Genomic DNA, 18,842 nt, shown 5'->3' on the forward strand with positions numbered 1-18,842 from the left:
GGGAGGAATACGAATTGATCCAAATCTTTTGAACAAATGATTACAGGCTTGATTACAAACAATTTGGTAATATCTGTCTGTGACAAATAAAGCCATGTAACCAAACAATGTAATACAAAAAAATTTAAACACAAATCAAATGCTATAGAAAAGTCATTCATAGACAATAGTAGTATCCGTCGTCTGGATATTGAAGTGGCCATAGCACAATGTCATTCCCCAAAATCACCTGCTGCCTTCTGGATTACTGGGAAGCCATAGGACAATACCATCCCCCTATATTTATAAAATTGCTTGCTGATTCTATGATTATTTTACTTTATAGAAAAATATCAGTTGATAATGTTCGGAATTATTAACAGTGTGTTCTTCAGTATAGCTAATGTTGATTTTGGCTTAATATTTGAACGTTTTTTTTATTGATAAATAAAAATTTTAAAGAAATAGACATTCACCACTGGAATGTACAGTATAATTTACACAAGTATCCAACTAACCGATGGTATGCAGCATTGAGATTCATTAACAAACATAGTTAGTATGAACAACCAATATGCCATATTGTGACATTAGAGTTAGTCTCATGTTTGCCCCGAGTGAAATTTCTGCTGTGTGTGACTTTATGGGTTTTAAAGTTATATTTGTGAAGGGAGATGTTACCACAGATAAGTTACTGATGAAGCCGTGTAAAGAGGAAATCCCTGTTTTAAATTTGAAGACTCTAGGTGTCCTAAGTATCCCAATAAAATATATAATCCTGTGAAAGAGGTCAGATTTTTTCAGAATAGATGATGAGTAATATAATAGAAATTGACGGTAAGGTATCAATTAGACATTCCAGAAATTTAGTTAATAGGAAGATTAATCCTATTAGCTGGGATCCTACTCGATGGATGAGTAGTAGTATTGTTGGTTAATTGGACAAGATTACTGTTCTGTCAATTTTGTTATTTCTAGATGTATTGGTATCATAGGCAGCGCAATCGTGCAGCCTTACTAAAGAACGATGCTGGCACAATGAATTATTTTTTTTTTTTTCTTTAGACTAGGGCAGTTCGTATCAAAGGAGTTGTCGTAGAAACTTCGAAAAGGACTCATTCGATTAAAAATTGAGGAGCTTGTGCCCTCTTTAATAGTCGAAAGTAATTGGAAGGCAACTAACACCCCTTCCACGCCCACCATTTCCCCAAACACATCCAATTAAAATATTGAGATAGTCATTTTGTTCAGCGTAGTTGATTTCCAGATAGAAATTATGTTTTTGAGTAGGATACTCCCCCACAGCAAGGTCAGGGCAAGGGTTGTAAGTTATGCCCTGGGGGCATATAAGAATTTTATAGAAAGCGTTGTCGTAGGAACTTCAAAAAAGGCTCCTTCGATTGGAAATTCAAAGGGCTAGTGCTCTTTCTGATAGTCGAAAGTGATTGGAGGGCAACTAACCCCCCTCTCATGCCCACCTTTTCCCCAAACACATCCAATCAAACTTTTGAGATAACCATTTTGTTCACGTAGTTGTAAGTTCTGGAAATTAGGTCTTTGAGGATGACAACCACCCCCCCCCCCCGCAGCCCTCACAGCAAGGGTTGTAAGTTATGCCCTGGTGGCATATAAGGTTTTTTATAGAACGCGTTGTCGTAGAAAAATCAAAAAATGCTGATTCGATTGGAAATTGAAATGGATAGTGCCCTTTTTAATAGTCGAAAGTGATTCGAAGGCAACTAACACCCCTTCCACGACCACCATTTCCCCAAACACATCCAATCAAAATTTCGAGATAGCCATTTTCTTCAGCGTAATTGATTTCCGGATAGAAATTATGTTTTTGAGGAGGAAATTCCCCCCCACAGCCCTCAGGACACGGGTTGTAAGGTATACCCTGTGAGCATATAAGTTTTTTATAGAAAGATTTGTCGTAGAAACTTCAAAAAGGTCTCATTCGATGGGAAATTCAAGGGCCTAGTGCACTTTTTAATAGTCGAAAGTGATTGGAGGACAACTAACCCCCTATCACGCCCACCATTTGCCCAAACATATACTATCAAAATTTTAAGATAACATATTTTGTTCAACGTAGTTGAAAGTTCTGGAAATTAGGTCTTTGAGGATGACGACCCCCCCCCCCTTACAACCCTCAGGGCAAGGCTTGTAAGTTATGCCCTGGGGGCATATAAAATTTTTATAGAAAGTGTTGTTGTAGAAACTTCAAAAAGGGCTCATTTGATTGAAAATTGGAGTGGCTTGTTCCCTTTTGAGTAGTGGAAAGTGATTAGAAGGCAACTAACACCCCTTCTATGCCCACCACTTCCCCAAACACATCCAATCAAAATTTTGAGATAGCCATTTTGTTTAACCCAGTTGAAAATTCTGGAAATTATACCTTTAGGCAGGGCATTCCCCTCACAGTCTTCAGGACAAGGGTTATAAGTTTTGCCCTGGGGGCATATAAGGTTTTTATTGAAATCTTGGTTGTAGAAACTTGAAAAAGGGCTCATTCGATTGGAAATTCAAAGGGCTAGTGCCCTTTGTAATCGTTGAAAGTGATTTGAGGGCAACTAACCCCTCCCACCACCCCCACCCCCCTCACGCCCACATTTTCCCCAAACACATCCAATCAAAATTTTTAGATTGCCATTTTATCCAACGTACTTGAAAGTTTTTAAAATTAGGTCTTTGAGGATGACAACCCCACAGCCCTCATGGTAAGGGTTGGAAGCTATAACCTGGTGACATATAAGGTTTTTTTTTATAGAAAACGATGTTGTAGAAACTTCAAAAAGGGCTCATTCGACTGAAAACTGAAAGGGCTAATGCCCTTTTTAATGTCAAAAGTGATTGGAGGGCACCTAACCCCCCTCCCCCCTCTTACGCCCACCGTTTCCCCAAACACATCCAATCAAAATTTTAAGATAACCATTTTGTTCAACGTAGTTGAAAATTCTGGAAATTAGATCTTTTAGGATGATAACCCCCACAGAGCCCTCAGAGCAAGGGTTGTAAGATATGCCCTGGGGGCATATAAAGTTTTTATAAAAAGTTTTGTAGTAGAAATTTCAAAAAGGGCTCATTTGATTGGAAATTGAAAGGGCCAGTGACCTTTTTAATAGTCGAAAGTTAATGTAGAGTAATTAACCTCCCTCTCATGCCCACCATTTCCCATAAAACATTCAATCAAAGTTTAGATAGCCATTTTGTTCAACATAGTTGAAAGTTCTGGAAATTATGTACTTGGGGATGACAAACCCCCCAGAGCCCCCAGGGCAAAGATTGTAATTTATGCCCTGGGGGGGGGGGGTATATAAGGTTTTTATAGATGTCGTTATCGTAGAAACTTCAAAAGGGCTATTTTTTTCAGCATAGTTGATTTCCAGATAGAAACTATGTTTTTGAGGAGGACATTCCCCTACATCCCTCAGGGAAAGGGTTGTAATTTATGCCCTGAGGCATATGAGCTACTAATAGAAAGCTTTGTCGTAGAAACTTCGAAAAGGGCTAATTTAATTAGAAATTCAAAGGGCTATAGCCCCTTTTAGTAGTCGACAGTGATTGAAGGGCAACTAACCCCCCTCTCATGCCCACCTTTTCCCCAAACACGTCCAATCAAAATTTTGAGAGAGGCATTTCCTTCAACTTCAAAAAGGACTCATTTGATTGGAAACTGAAATGACTAGGGCCCTTTTTAATAGTCGAAAGTGATTGGAAGGCAACTAACACCCCTTCCACGCCCACCATTTATCCGGACACATCCAATCAAAATGAGCCCTTTTTGAAGAGCAAATTATGTTCTGGCCCTGGGAAGGCATAGGGGTTTGGGCTCTACTCATATTAATTTCTACTCGTTTTGAGTTTGACTCGGTTATTTATTGTAATTTCTGTTCGTTTTGGGTTTTATTTATTTATAGATGCTGATTTGTGGTAGTTTCACGCTTGGTAGATTATTTGATTTTATTTTTGCTCATTTTCGGTTTAATAGAGTTCTTTACTTTTCATTGAAAAACTCATTTTGTGGAAAAGGTTTTTTTAATTAATTATGATTATAAGCCTACTCATTTTTATGTAGCAGTTATAGAGAGTGATCCTTTATTTGAGAATTTTGTGGGTGATATTGCGTCAAATAAGCACATTGAAAAGCGTGAATTTTACAACATAAATGAAAAAAATATCTTTGACCTCAGAAAAAGATACAATAAGGGTGAAGTAACATTATATTGTAGGAAATGTGATCCTGGCCTTTTGCTACAAGATCAATACAAAGTGAATCCAAATTATTACCACTGCTGGTTATTATCAATAATGATGAGCATCTACATGTAGAAGAAGAAATCTAAAGAAAATCTATTCAAGAAAACAAAAGACATTTTTTTTTGTACATATATTTTTATCAATAAACAAATTTACAAACATTATTAGAACACTTTATTCTTAGGTCGCTGAAATCAATATTATATAGGTAGGAAAGTGTATTTTCCACTATGAAATCTTTCAGGCGAAGCCTATCCACGTAATTGCTGAGAAATTCGTTGTAAGAATAGCCACGACATTGGAAAACAAAATACAATAGTGCATGAAATCTACAGCTTTTGGTTGATTAATCTTGCACTCTCTTCTGGTTTTGAATATTGGATTTTTCCTTGCTTTCAAAAAAGATCTTGGTAAGGTTTTTGTAATGAGAATTCCCATAAGCAGAAACATTAGCCATTTTTTCCTCTTTTCTGAGACAATGGAAAAGTTTATTTTCTTAATAGCATGTGTATAAGGTTTTTTGTAATGACAACTCATGTAAAAGGAAACATTAGCCAATTTTTTCTCTTTTCCAAGAGGATGGAAAAGTTTTTTCTTCACAACATTCATGTAAGGTTTTTTGTAACGACAATTAGCGTAAAACGAAACATTAACTGATTCGTTTATGACCATGTTACAGGTGTTTCGAACATTTTAGTATAAGTCTAATTGTGATGGGAGATTTGAAAGGTCATTAGCAGATGTTTTTTTTTTTTTAACTCTCGAAAAAAGACATTTTCAAAGAAGAATTTAAAGCCATATTAAAACTTAAAGTGTGCAGAAATAGGATGACAATAAATTCTTAATCGCATTTTCTTTGTTGTCAATAAGTCAGACTCCAATCCTCAGGATCCCAATCCAGGTCCATTTTTACACTAGCTTATATTTTTCTTGAAACTCTGGGTACATTTGATCATCATTAACTTGATTTAATATAATCGTTTTTGACAAACTATCAACTTGGTGGAAATGATAAAAGACTTGAGAGCCATGGATAATTAGAGTAAGTCCAAGACAGATTGATTCTGAGAGAGATAAAGCTGGCTTAACTTTTTCAGAGTCATATAAAAAAAAAAAATTTCACTTATTGATGATTTTCATCATGATAGTCTATTATATCATCCATCTTCCGATTTTTGAATTACCAACTTGGTGGAAGAGATAAAAGGCCTGAAAGCCAAGGCTAATTAGAGTAAAGCCAAGATAGATAGTCTCTGCAAGAGGTAAAGCTGGCTTTACTTTTTCAGAGTTGTATAAAATGATTAATTACACTTGTTGATGATAGCCTATCATCCATCTTAGGGCAAAACTAAGGTAGATAGGCATAGAGTAAGAGTATAACTGAGCCATAACCAGCCATAACCAAGTTCAGCTTCATTTTCTCTCTGATTCTTGTTGAAAAGTAAGTTCAATTCTGCCTTCAACTTCAATTTCTCTGCAGAAGGAACATTTAAATTTACCTGCCTGCTGTAAACAAATCAATCTATGCAAGTCTACATCAATAGGACTAGCAGAAGCAGATATTGTTCTATTTATGGAAAAGCAGCCCAAACAGCAGGAAGTGTTGGGACAGAATACCAAGACGCCATTGTCAGTCATTCCCCTCTTCAGACGCTTCTCTTTTTAGAAGGACTTTATCTTTTCCCCTTTACCTCATACAGCTATGTGAACAACTCGAAATTGCTTAACCACTGAGCTACGCATTTCAAATACACCTTCTGCTCCCTCGTTTTGTTGTTGATGTTGTATCAGCCATGATTGTGATATAGCTGCAAAACAATATGTTCTTTTTCTCTGAGACTAGTCTCCTTGCTGAGCTAACTGCCTGGATAATCAAACGTAGGTCTATGGGCAAGTCTCATTGTCATGATAAAGTTTCTCAAACTCTTTGTGTGTGCAAAACTGTGTTTTTTTTTCAACTGTGCATCCAGTCTTTATTGTATTCTCCACCCTCCCTGCTACCATGAAATCTGCAGTGTTCATTTAGCATATTAAAGCAGCTTAAAACACAACTTCTAAAATCAGACAGGAGAGGGCAGGTTGAACGTTCTCACATACTTGTCTGTCAATTGTGATCTCAACGTGAATATAAACAACATCTTAAGCAACTCTGGGAGGAAACGAAGATGGATTAAAATATAAGAAATATTTACAGTGATTACGTTGATTTGTATCTGATTCAAGGATTAGCAAAATTAGAGCTCATTGGTTTGGTTAATTGAGCTGATTATTCAATCGTTTTTAGTAACATAGTAATAAATAAAATCAAAATATGACTATGACAGCAATATACGTAGCTTCTGGAAAGTTTCTAAACTTTTGGTAGCTTTTAGCTCGTAACCCCCCCCCCCCCTGAACAGAAATCTTGGGTAGCAGCAATGATAACCTGGTTTGATTTTTATTAGCCTAGTTCCTGCTAAGAAAAAGCCTAAGGCTTTTTCCTGTGTGTAAAATTTTGTTGTAATCACATACATGGGTTTAGTTTGTTTAGCTTTGGTTTGTTTAAAGTTTTAATATTGCTCCTTACTTTCAAATAAAAAAGCTTGTTTTTTTTTTATTTAAGAATTGCAAAAGCACATAGATGTAGTAATTGCTTTTCAAATGAACCCTTCAACAGCTGTCTATGATGTTCAGGTGCTCTGCAGGCAGCAGAGGAAATGCACTTCCAATACAGGGGCATAATTTCCTATGGGGCAGGAGGGCAACTGCCCCCTCCAGACTCAAGTTTGCCTCCCCAGCTGAAATTTTGTTTCTGCAAAAAATATTGTCAAAACTAAAATAAGCCTGCATAATTCAAGTATCCAGATAAACTGGTCAGTTTTCTTTATTATATTTTTGCCTTTATAGTACTATATGGTTCATTTTTCAGTTTTCACATGTGATTTTCACTTGATTTAGGAAAATTGGCTCCAACTTTGCCCCCCCCCCTCCCCCACCAGGATGTTGACGAAATCATGCCACTGAATGCAATTAATACATTTTGACTGTGTTAAAAATTCCAAAGTCCATTATGCTTTACCCCCAAGCCCTCCCCCTAATGTACAAATGTATAGCCCAAATTGTATGTTTCTCGTGTGTTTTGACCTGCCTGGCTTTATTTAGTAAAAAGACAACACACCCCATAGTTAAAAAAAAAAAATAGCTGAAACTTCTAAAAAAGGTATCAGATATAAACAAAAAGTACACCATTGAAATTGCCTTGGCCAAAAATTTTATTCAGGAACTTCTTCTTGCATGGAAAGCATCTTTTTCCTGTTTTTTTTTTTTCTCTTTTTCTAGCAGGGCACTGAAACATCATAGAGAGCGTTTTAAGGGCTTTTTCTTAAAGGAAATTGCTATATCTATGTGTTTTGTAGTTAAGCCAGCACAACATTTAAAATAAAATCAATTGTTTAGCAAAAAACTATAAATTTTGTAAACAAGATGATGAATGACATCATAAATGTAGGTTAGGCCTACAACCATAAATGACAAAAAAAAAATAAACACTAGGCTACATTAGTTATAATGACATCAGTACTGTAAGTATATTACGAGATTATACAATAAGGACATAAATAGGAGTTGAGGTTACAATGCTTTGACAGTATGAGTTAGTTTCAAACTTCCTTTTTTTTGGATTTGTCTCTTATTAAAGGTGAAACAATCATCAGGCAGGATCAAGCTTCAATGTGTGTATCAAACATTAGATGACAATAGTTGAAAGTAGATGAAAATAGTTTTTACCTGTTCTGGAGGGGAATTTCAGAACATGAAAGATGGAATCGCCTGGAATGCAGCTAGCTTTTTCAACAACCACTCCAATTGTGCAAATATCTAGCCCAGGTTATATATTTTTCATGTGTTTTTCAACCTGATTTTGTCAATGTTGATTCAATTTATGTGCATATAGATTGAAACAAGAGTGATGCATGGCAAAATACATGAGGAATATATAATTTTAGCTACACATTTGCACACTAGGGGGAGGGGGGGGGGGGGGGGTAAAGTATAGTGAAAGCATATTCAAAATGTGTTAACTACATTTTTTCTGCACATTGTGAAGTAAGGTTTCTTTTCTTAGCATGTTTCCTTCTCAATGGAAAAATTCCAGGTTTCTAGAAAATTCTGAAAACTGCTTAAAAAGTTCTAAAATGCTTCCTTAAATTATTCCTAAAAGGGTATCGCTTTACCCCTATCCTAATGGTCAAAAGTATATCCTGAATTGTGCATACACAATGAATTTTCCATATGTGACTCTTTTCTTCAAACTAACTTAATGACAAAACAAAAAATATCAGCTGGATCAAGCAACAGGAAAATTTATAAAGAATATATAATATTAGCAGTAAATCTGTAGTTTACAATATAGTTTAGCTAGGATGAAAGTGAATACATAACTTGATGTCTTTTCTTATGTGCGTTCACAAGTGAATAATTTCTTCTGGGGAAATTACGTTTTGAGCCCCTAATGGGACCCCAAAAGGTAAAACAATCCATAGTAACTAGAATTTTAACATATATTTAAAATAAAAAACTGTCTAGAGAGAAAAAACTGTCATTTGTAGCTAATTTATGAATAGGAATTGTTATCTTTTTTAATCTTGACAGTAGTATGTTATTATGAAAAACAATTTGAAAGTATTTTTAAAGATCCTGAAACCCTCAAAAATGATGTCACAGCAAAACTGACATCATTTTTGAGGGGTTTCTTGCTCATTTTACAATTCCTTTAAATCTGCTTTTGTAACAACATTTTATTATGAAAACTATTGAAAATAATAATTATGGCAATCTTTTCTCACAATCTAGAATTTTTTTTAAACATACTTTTAAACTTTTGTGTACTAGGATATCCACCATACCCTCCTGGGACCTGATATCCAACTGGTTGTATATTCAGTTACAAATTTTTATCATCCAAACTACTACAATCAAGACTTAAAGATTGTCTCCTTTTCTGCAAGAGGTGTTTGCTGCCATCTGTGTGTTGTTTTCAGTCCAGTAACGGAGCCCAAACCAGGAGCAAGTGAAATAAAGAAAATCAATTTGCAAAAAAGGTCAAAAGGTAGGAAATTAGATAAAAAAAAAATATATATAAAAAGATAGGCTAGACAATAGGAAAAAAATCAGGTGATATACCCTAAGACCAAAGCATTGACAGGTTTGATTTTTAACACATTTAGGCTACTGTTATTGCTGCCATCTGGCAGAAGGACTTTCAGTCTTGTCCAATGGGTTGTACATTTGGTCTTTCCTTAGAAGTCCAATGGGTTGGAAGCTTGTATTTTTGGAGCAATGTTTTCTGGCTAGACCTAACATTTTTTTTTCTTCAGTGAGGCTATTTAAATGGAGTAATTGTATGTCTAAAGTTTCCTACTGTAAGGTATAAAGCACCAACAATTTCTTTCTTTTGCAGTATCCTTGGAGAAAGCCTTGTCCTTGCTTGAAAACAGCAATATCAGTAACTTGGAAGATAGCAGAGATAAAACCAACCCAGGGTGGTGTTTACCTGGCAACACATGTGCAAAAGATGCAGACCAAGTGTCCTCTGATAGTCAAGAATAGTCTCAAGACTTTCTAGATCAGGCTAATATTAATAACTTCTTAGTCCTGTTTGACAAAGAACAGGACAATATTCCACTAGCACAGTATATTCCAGCACCCCCAACTGATTCCATACCAACAAGTTGCTCAGGAAAAGTTTTCTGACCCAACAAAAAGTGGATCAGTTCAGATACCTAGAACAAGCATCATTCATACCTTCCCCTGTACTCAGATTCAAGTCAATGGAAAGCTGGAAGCTGCACAAATAATTTTTGAAGTACTTCCCTGGCTCATTTTTGAGACAATGGCTTTCACAATGAATTGTCATTATCAGAAGGCCACAGGCAAATCTTTGCTTACTAGTAACTCCAAACTGAAGGTATTCTTTGGCATTTCAATCATCATGAGTAACCTGAAGTTTCCTTGTCTTCAAATGCTATGGAGCAAGATATTTTGAGTCCCTATCATCTGCAAGAAAATGCCTCGAGATCAGTTTTTCAAGCTTAGACAGAGTGTGAGGTTCCTTTTGTATGACCAAGGTTTACAAGGATTCCAAAAGAAATTATTGTCTTTGGAAAGTGTGTCCCTTGCTGAATGTGGTGTGAGCTGAGTGTCTAAAGCTTGAGCAAGAACAATTCCTTTGTATTGACAAGCAAATGATTCCCTTTGCTGGGCAATGCAGCCTGAAGCAGTACATACCAAATAAGCCAAATCCTCTTGGCTTGAAGAACTTTGTTTTAGCAGGCTCATCAGGTCTGGTGTATGATTTCATAATCTATCAAGGAAAGGCACCCTTTGTGCCAGAAGTACAAGCTAAAGGTATGGGCAGTGCTGCTTTGCTACATCTATGCCAAGATCTAAATGAAGGTTTATACCTTTTCTTTAATAGGTACTTCACTAGCATGTTTTTGACATAACAATTATCAGAAAAGTGCATAAATGGAACCAACACACTCATGAAAAATCAATTTGAAGGTCTATCAGCAAAGACCAATCATGAACTAAAGAGAACTGGACCTGGGACGTCCTTTACGTCCATGCAAGAAGATCAGTTGTAGCTGTTAAGCAGTGGTACAACAACAAGCCCATTTTAATAGCTCCAAGCTGCTATGGCAAAGAACCTGAGCTACCTGTGTCAAGATACTGCCATTCTGAAAGAAAATTGTAGATATTCCCAGTCCTCTTATGGTAAGACACTACAACAAGTAGGGTAAAGGCACCAATGATTTGACATTGCAATTTCGGAACCACTGTCGAAATTTTCCTTCAAAACGGGATAGCTCTGCTTAGCTGTGACTTAGAGCGCCATCTCTTGGAGCCGTCGTTATATTTCAACGGTGCGAAAGGTGGACACTATATCCGGTACACCCAGATAAGAAAAGATCATTCAATTCAGTCAGTTTCCTGTTTTCGCCACAAAAGGAGGTCCCAACAAATTTTCAGGTATGTGACGATCAAACTGTCATCACTTGGTTATTCATTGCAAGAAAAAGTTGGGGTAGGTACCACTGTATTGAGATACATCTGATCTTCTCAGAAATTTAGACACATTGTCTTTTCTTGATAAAATAAAATGAAAATGGTGAGGAAATGCATTGTTAAAACTAGGTTCCAAGTGTCGAAAATTCTTGTTCGATGTAGTGGAATAAAAATTCTTGTTGATACCAGGCGGAATAAAAATGTTCCTTCAGCCGCATTCAAGCGTAAACATCGGCTTCTATCAAGGGATTTATTTCTTTGGCGAATATCTTGCAGTAACCTTGTCGAAATTTTGGACAAACAGCAACAGGCCCTGTCAAAATACAGGTGACTTTGTTGAAACTTCATGGAACATGTAAAACAGATGAGAAATAATAGGTGTCGAAATTCCAGGATCCACTGACAAAACCATAGGCACCATAGCTGTTGAATCTACAGGTGCTTTCTGTGCAACAAGAGATTTTGATGATTATTATTTCTAATAATATTTCAGATGAAAGAACATTTAAACAAAGGGTTTTTTTTTTAAAACTTTGAAGTTTTACTTACAGACACTGGATTTTTCCATCATCTGAGGAACTGCTGCTTGGCCTCATACCATGCAGGGGCGTAAATTGCTATGGTGCAGGGGGGCACTTGCCCCCCCCCCCGCAGATCTCGTTTTGCCCCCCCCCCAGACCTGATTTTGCCCCCCCCCAGATTTTTTTAGATTATACCCTTATTTATCCTTCATCCAAATAAAAAAATACAAATTTTATCGAATACAAAATCTTATACAAAATGATGCATAGGCCTATGTTTTGGACAAAACTAAGAATGTGCACATGAAAATAAAATCCACTAAATCAAATAAACTTCTTAAATTTTTTGAAATCCACACTCGTTTTCCTAGACCCTATCCCTTCCGCAATGCTAGTGAAACAATTTTGTTATACTAAATTTGTTATACTAAATACTATTTGTATTTAATAATGTGTATTAAAATTTGTTGTACCAATTTTGTTATACCAATTTTGTTAGTTTTATTACTTCTACTTTTTGCATAGTCTTTTATACTTTTATACATTAAATGAAGTTGAAGAAAAACAAAGAAACAAGAATATATGTGTCAAATACACCAGGTTCCGACTTGCGTCAAAAACAGGTAACTTTTTTGTTGTGTCGAATTTGTATGTGAAAATGCTCTAATGTCGGAAAATTGGAGTTTTGTACCCTTTCCAGACAAAACTTCAAACTTCTCATCAAACAGTTAGATTCCTAGATGATTTTCCTACATACTGAAACCCTTTTCAAGCCGAAAGTCTTTAAATTAAGACTTCTAGAGTAGAAAAACTGGTTTTTTACAAAAACTGTCAAATCATCAGTTCGACACCCAATACAGGTGTCGAATTGGGTTCCGACTTGCAATAAAAACAGGTAACTTTTTTGTTGTGTAGAATTTGTAGGTGAAAATGCTCTAATTTTGGAAAATTTGAGTTGTGTACCCTTTTGAGACAAAACTTCAAACTTCTCATCACAGTTAGATTCCAAGATGTTTTTCCTACATACTGAAACCCTTTTCAAACCGAAAGTCTTTAAATTAAGACTTCTAGAGTAGAAAAACTGGTTTTTTTTTACAAAAACTGTTGAATCATTGGTACCTTTACCCTACAGAGGCAGAGTCAATCTCTGTGACTGCATGGTGAGCTGTTACAGATTCAGCAGCAGGACAAAGAAGTGGCAAGTTCAGGCTCTTTGCCATTTCATTGATTTGGCTCTTTCAAATGCCTGGCTACTCTACAGGCAGGATTCAAACAAAGGCAACAAACCCTATGATCAGCTGATCCACTTCAGATTTCAGGTAGCTGAATATTCAGTTGAAGATCTTCAGTGATCAACCAAAGGCAACTTTAGCAAATGTGAAGACAATAATGACAAAGATAAACTGGAACAGTCAGCTAAAAGAAGAAAAAGATGCCCTTTGCCATCCAGACCAGAAAGGAGATGAAATGCAAAGCGTCTTCCCTGCTTTGATGCAAAGCTGAAGAATTTGGCTTGATGTTGGATGCAAAATGCAAACAAAAGTGTTCTGCAAAGCATGTCAGGTCTATTATCTTAAATTGCACTTGCTAGTGATATGGACGAGTCCAGTATATATAATGCATCCTTTATCAAAAATACAATCTATTGCTGCTTTCAAGTTTGCAAGCAGGGTTAAGAATGTTTTTTGGATTTCCATAAATAATAAAGGATGTTTTTGTGCATTATGTATGTTTTCTCATGGCATTTTGTAAATTGTATTTAAATATTACATGAAGTTGAGTCCCAGTGTCCAATGGGTTGTAAATCCCTCCCAGGATGTAAAGAAAATAGCACTTCCATTTCATTGTCTTGTGCTATTTTTTATTGGTAAATTCCAAATTTCACATTTGCACCTGCTCAGGAACATACCCAGAACCCAGCAGGATACAGCTAATATAAAACAGTGCAGTTAATGTATAAAGAAAAACTACATAGACAAACATTATTTACAGAGAAATGTTTCTAGCCAACCAGGTGGCAAGTATGATTGACAGTGTATTTATAAAATGTTAAAATTACCAAACCAGTAAGCTATTAAATCTTGCTTATATATAGCCTACACTTCAGTCTGAATTTGCCAACTAGTTGGCTAGCCTATCAGTAGAGTTCCATATATACTAAAGAATTAGCTAACTGGTTAGCTATTAAGATTCCACTTATGTATAAACAAGTTTATATTAGCCAAACTATTCAGCTATCAATAGAGTTCTATATACACTATGGAATTAACTAACTAGTTGGCTATTAAGAAATCACTTATATACATTATTGAGTTATTACAGTCTATTAATAGAGTTCTATATACATTATAGAATTAGCTAATTAGTTGGCTATTAAAATCCCACTTATATATAAACAAGTTTAAATTAGCCAACTAGACAGCTATCAATAGAGTTTTATACACATTATGGAATTAACTAATTAGTTGCCTATTATGATCCCACTTTTGTATAAACTTGATTTTAAATTACCCAGTAAATTTGCAGTTTAGAACACAATTTAGCTAATATAAATGTAAATATATCACTTGATGTCTTTTTCTGCTCTTTCATAATTCAATAATTGCTTTGAGGGAAATTACATTTTACCTTCAATCACACTTGCTAGCACTATGGATGAATCTAGTGTATACCAGTCAGTGAAGATATGGCTACAGGAAATTTTCCGCCCTTAAAGGCCTAAAAGGGCTGAAAACAGCTCATAGTAACCAAAGTTTAAAAGCATATTTCTAAAAGAAACTGGAAACTGGTCAGTGAGAAAAAATGCTGTTTGTAGCTGATTCAAGGGCAATAATAATATTATTTCCTTTGGTCTTAATAGTAAAATTTTATTTTGAAAACAAATTGGCAGAATTTTTTAAAAAGAGCAATAAACCCCTCAAAAATTATGTTGGTTTTGCTGTGATGTCATTTTTGATGGATTTCAGGCTCTTTAAAAAAAATTGATTTTCACATCCATCCCACAGAGGTATGAATAAATTTTTGTGGAAATTAAATAAAAAAGGATAATGCACTTTTAACTAAAACAAGAATAACAATATCTTGAGGTTTTTGCAAACAAAGAGCATGTTTGATATTCACCAATTACTTTTTTGCTGCCTTAAAGACCTCTTTGACCAAAAACAATCCCCAAAAATTTCAAGAAGCTTGTGTTTTAACTAGAGTCCTTCTAAAGTACTGAATCCCTGTTGATCTTATTTTTTCTTAGGCCACCCACTCTCCTCTATAAATAATGAGCAAGATCTTGGTGTCACTTTTGACAATGAACTAAAATTCAGCACTCATGCTAAGAGGTCTGCTGCCAGGGCTAGTTCAACCTTGGGACTAATTAAGTGTACTATTTCTTCTCATTCCCCTGAAGCCATTGGTCTTCTTTATAAGGGACTTGTGTGTCCTAAGCTTGAAGTTGGAATGTCTCTTGTCTCTCCATATTTTAAAAGACATAAAAGTTCTTGAAGATATGCAGAGACATGTACTAAAGTGATATCTGGCATGCAAGAGCTTTCCTGCCCTGTAAGACTATCAAAACTGAATCTCCTTAAACTTGTTTACAGGACAAATAGAGGGGATGCTATTTTAGCCTTTTGGTTATTGAGGGCTAATATTGTCCCAGCATTATTCCCTACTGTTGGGACCAATTCAAAAACTAGAGGTTATCACCTGAAACTTGTCAAGCAGTCTACAATTTCTAGAGTCCATACTCAATTCTTCTCAACACATATTGTCAATAATTGGAAGAAAGTATCTAATGAAACAGTCACTGCTGAATCTGTTGATGTTTTTAAACAAAGGCTAGATGCTGAATGGCCCTCCAGATAGTGTAAACTCAATTGGGATGATATCAAAGATGGAACAGCACCTGGTCACCAGTGAACCTGCATACAACTAGTCATCATTCTGGAGCTCTACAAGGAGAAATCCTTAGAATGCTCCTAGCTGCAATTTAAGGTAATTTAAGGTAACAGCTAGTTAGTTAATTCAATATTGTATATAAATTTTATTTGTTGCTTACTATTCAGCTATTTTAAGCTTCAGTGTATATATAATTGAGACCTTGATAGCCAACTAGTTAGCTAGTTCAATAGTGCATATAGAGCTTTATTGATTGAGCTAACTAGTTGGTTAATTTAAGCTCAAGTTTATATAGCCTATAAGTGGAATCTTAATAGCCAACTTGCTAGCTAATTTTATAGTTTATATAGAACTCTATTGATAGCTGACTAGTTGGGTAATCTGAACTGGAGTTCATATATAAGCAGAAACTTAATAGCCAATTAGTTAGCTAATTCTATGTTTTATGTAGAACTGTATTGATAGGCCTAGCTGAATAGTTGGCTAATTCAGACTGAAGTGTATATACAACTGAAATCTAATAGCCAACTGGTCAGCTAAACTAAACATTTCATTAAATACAAATAAACCAAACATAGCACTCAATGGCCTTTTTTATACTCTTTCCAAATACAATAATCACTTTTACTGACAATGAATTTTACCCCCATCACTCTATATAGCCAACCAATTCAGGGCATATATTTGCACATTAGAGGGGGGTGGGGGTAAAGTTTAAGCTTAGCCTACTGCTCATTTGCATCTCTCTAATGTGTGAATATATACCCTGAATTGGTAGCCTAGGCTATATATATAGAGGTGGGGGTAAAATTCATTAGCAGCAAAAATAATTAGTATATTTTGAAAGAACATTAAAAAAGCAGTAAATTTTTACCAAATCATACTATTGACTTACAAATAAAGTGAATATACCACTCACTGCCTTTTTTATGCTCTTTCTAAATATAATAATCATATTTGTCACAAATGAATTTTACCCACACCCCAATATATACCAATTCAGGGTATATATTTGCAAATTAGGGGGGGGGGGGCAAATTCTATTTCTGATGTAAATGGGAGGTAAGTTTAAACTTTACCCTTACCCCCCCCCCCAATTTGCAAATATATCCCCTGAATTGGTATATAGGGGTGGGGGTAAAATTCATTTCCAGTAAATTTTTACCAAATCATATTATTGAGTTTCAAATAAAGTTAATATACCATTTGTTGCATTTTTTTATGCTGATTAAAAATAAAACAATCATTTCTATTGGAAATGAATTTTAGCCCCCCCCCCCCCTAGGCTATATTTGCCAATTCAGGGTTGGCTATAGCCTATATTTCTACATTAGGGGGGGGGGCAAATTTTATTTCTGATGTAAATGGGAGATGAGTTTAAACTTGACCCCCATCCCCCTAATGTAGAAATATATAGCCTACCCTGAATTGGCATATATAGGGAGGGCTAAAATTCATTTCAGATAGAAATGATTATTATATTTGTAATCAGCATAATAAAAGGCACCCAATGGTGTATTCACTTTATTCCTAACTCAATAATATGATTTGGTAAAAATTTACCTCATTTCCAACAAAAATGAGTGTTATATTTGGAAAGGGCATAAAAAAAGGCATCACAGTGGTATATTCACTTTGTTTTTAAGTCAATTATATGATTTGGTAAAAATTTACCAAAAAGACATCAAGTGGCATGTTCACTTTATTCATAAATCAATAATGTGAACAAAAAAAAAACTTACCAATAGCCTATGTTTTTAACCACTTTTCAATAACTTGACTAGTGTTGATAACTTCTTTGTGTGGTTACAAAAATGAAATACCTTTGGGGCCCCTTTATGGGCTCAAGATGCAGTTAGCCCCAGAAGCAATTTTTGAATTATGAAAGAGCATAAGAAAAGGCATCAAATGATGTTTTCACTTTTATCTTAGCTAAATTATATGACCCACTAGAAATTACCTAAAATTCTAGGTAAGGTGACTTTGTTAACTATCTTTGAAAATAGATCCATTCTGATAACAAAACATATTTTATCATTAGATGGTCCACAAATAGCCACGAGACTACAAATGTACTTTCGAAAGATAGATCTTACCTTTCATATCTACCACAATATTATTCCAAAAATAACATAAGATGGTTCATTTTTCAATTTCATAAAACTGAACAATCATTTAATATTTTTAAATAACAAACACAAATTGAATTGTAAACTTCTATGCAGATAGGCAAATATATCTTGGAGCTACGTTTTACAAAAAAAAAGTAAACTGCTGGATTTTTCTTTAGTGTTTTTAAGGGTGCATCTACATCTACATAATCGTTGTTTAGTTCTCAATGTGAAAACATCTAAAATCGGATATCATTTCGTAACAACAATTGGCTTGGTAAAGTATAATCCTCCCAATTAATTCAGTGACCCCGTTGATTAAATAAAATAACAAAATTTTTACTGAAGTTGTTTTCGCAGAGAGAGTTTATATTCTCGTCTTGTGTATAAGGACTGATTTGTTGAATTTTGACCTGGCTATATCTATGGACTGTTTTTGACCTTGAATTGGCATTGACATTATTATTGCTGTGACGTGAGCAAGATGTTAGTAGAATACGCATATACATCTGTTCTGAATTTTTGTCCAATCAAATTTTCGTGAAGGAATCGATGAAGTGACGATAATTAATCACGCACTGGAATTTTTTTTATGATAATGGCATTAAAGATGCCAAAGTGGAATTTTAGGGAATAGCAGATCCAAATAAAGCTGTTCCAAAGCGGCAAGGTGACCTAGCTTTGCATAGAAATTTGAAAGATATTTTGGACTTGCTGCGTCAATGTAACTCTGATAATTCCCTGCTACCTACTTTTGTCATTGTCTCACCTAGTGAAGTGCCGGTTATCCCCGCAGTAGCTTATTCCAGGCTGGCCAGTAAGATTAGCTCCCTAGACCGGACCCTTAAAGACATAAACGAAAAAGGGACATCTTATGATCTGAATGTTCCCTCCTTGCCCAGTGTCTCGTTTAAGCCAATTGTAAACACATCCACCACTACTATAGTGATCTCTGGAATTTCTCCCCAGCTTAACAATCCTGTGGAACGTCGCGATGCCACTGACAAAATCAAGGGACACCAAGCCATTCATTTCA

The 18,842-nt window shown here is 35.3% G+C and overlaps 1 protein-coding gene across 2 annotated transcripts in view; it reads right to left on the reverse strand.

Annotated features, from left to right (window-relative positions):
• Positions 1–17,931, reverse strand: part of trio (trio Rho guanine nucleotide exchange factor) — a 456,894-nt gene extending 438,963 nt beyond the window's left edge. For both annotated transcript variants that reach the window (XM_089089484.1, XM_089089483.1), the window contains exon 1: positions 17,792–17,931. In XM_089089484.1, coding sequence (XP_088945610.1) covers positions 17,792–17,798 — 7 coding nt within the window. In that variant the 5' untranslated portion in view covers positions 17,799–17,931. The remainder of the gene's footprint in view (positions 1–17,791) is intronic.
• Positions 17,932–18,842: the final 911 nt, after the last annotated feature.

The sequence above is a fragment of the Artemia sp. Qi Xiang Cuo genome, chromosome 5 (assembly GCF_049724085.1).
Source record: "Artemia sp. Qi Xiang Cuo chromosome 5, ASM4972408v1, whole genome shotgun sequence".
In the NCBI taxonomy this organism is placed as follows: Eukaryota; Metazoa; Arthropoda; class Branchiopoda; order Anostraca; family Artemiidae; genus Artemia; species Artemia sp. Qi Xiang Cuo.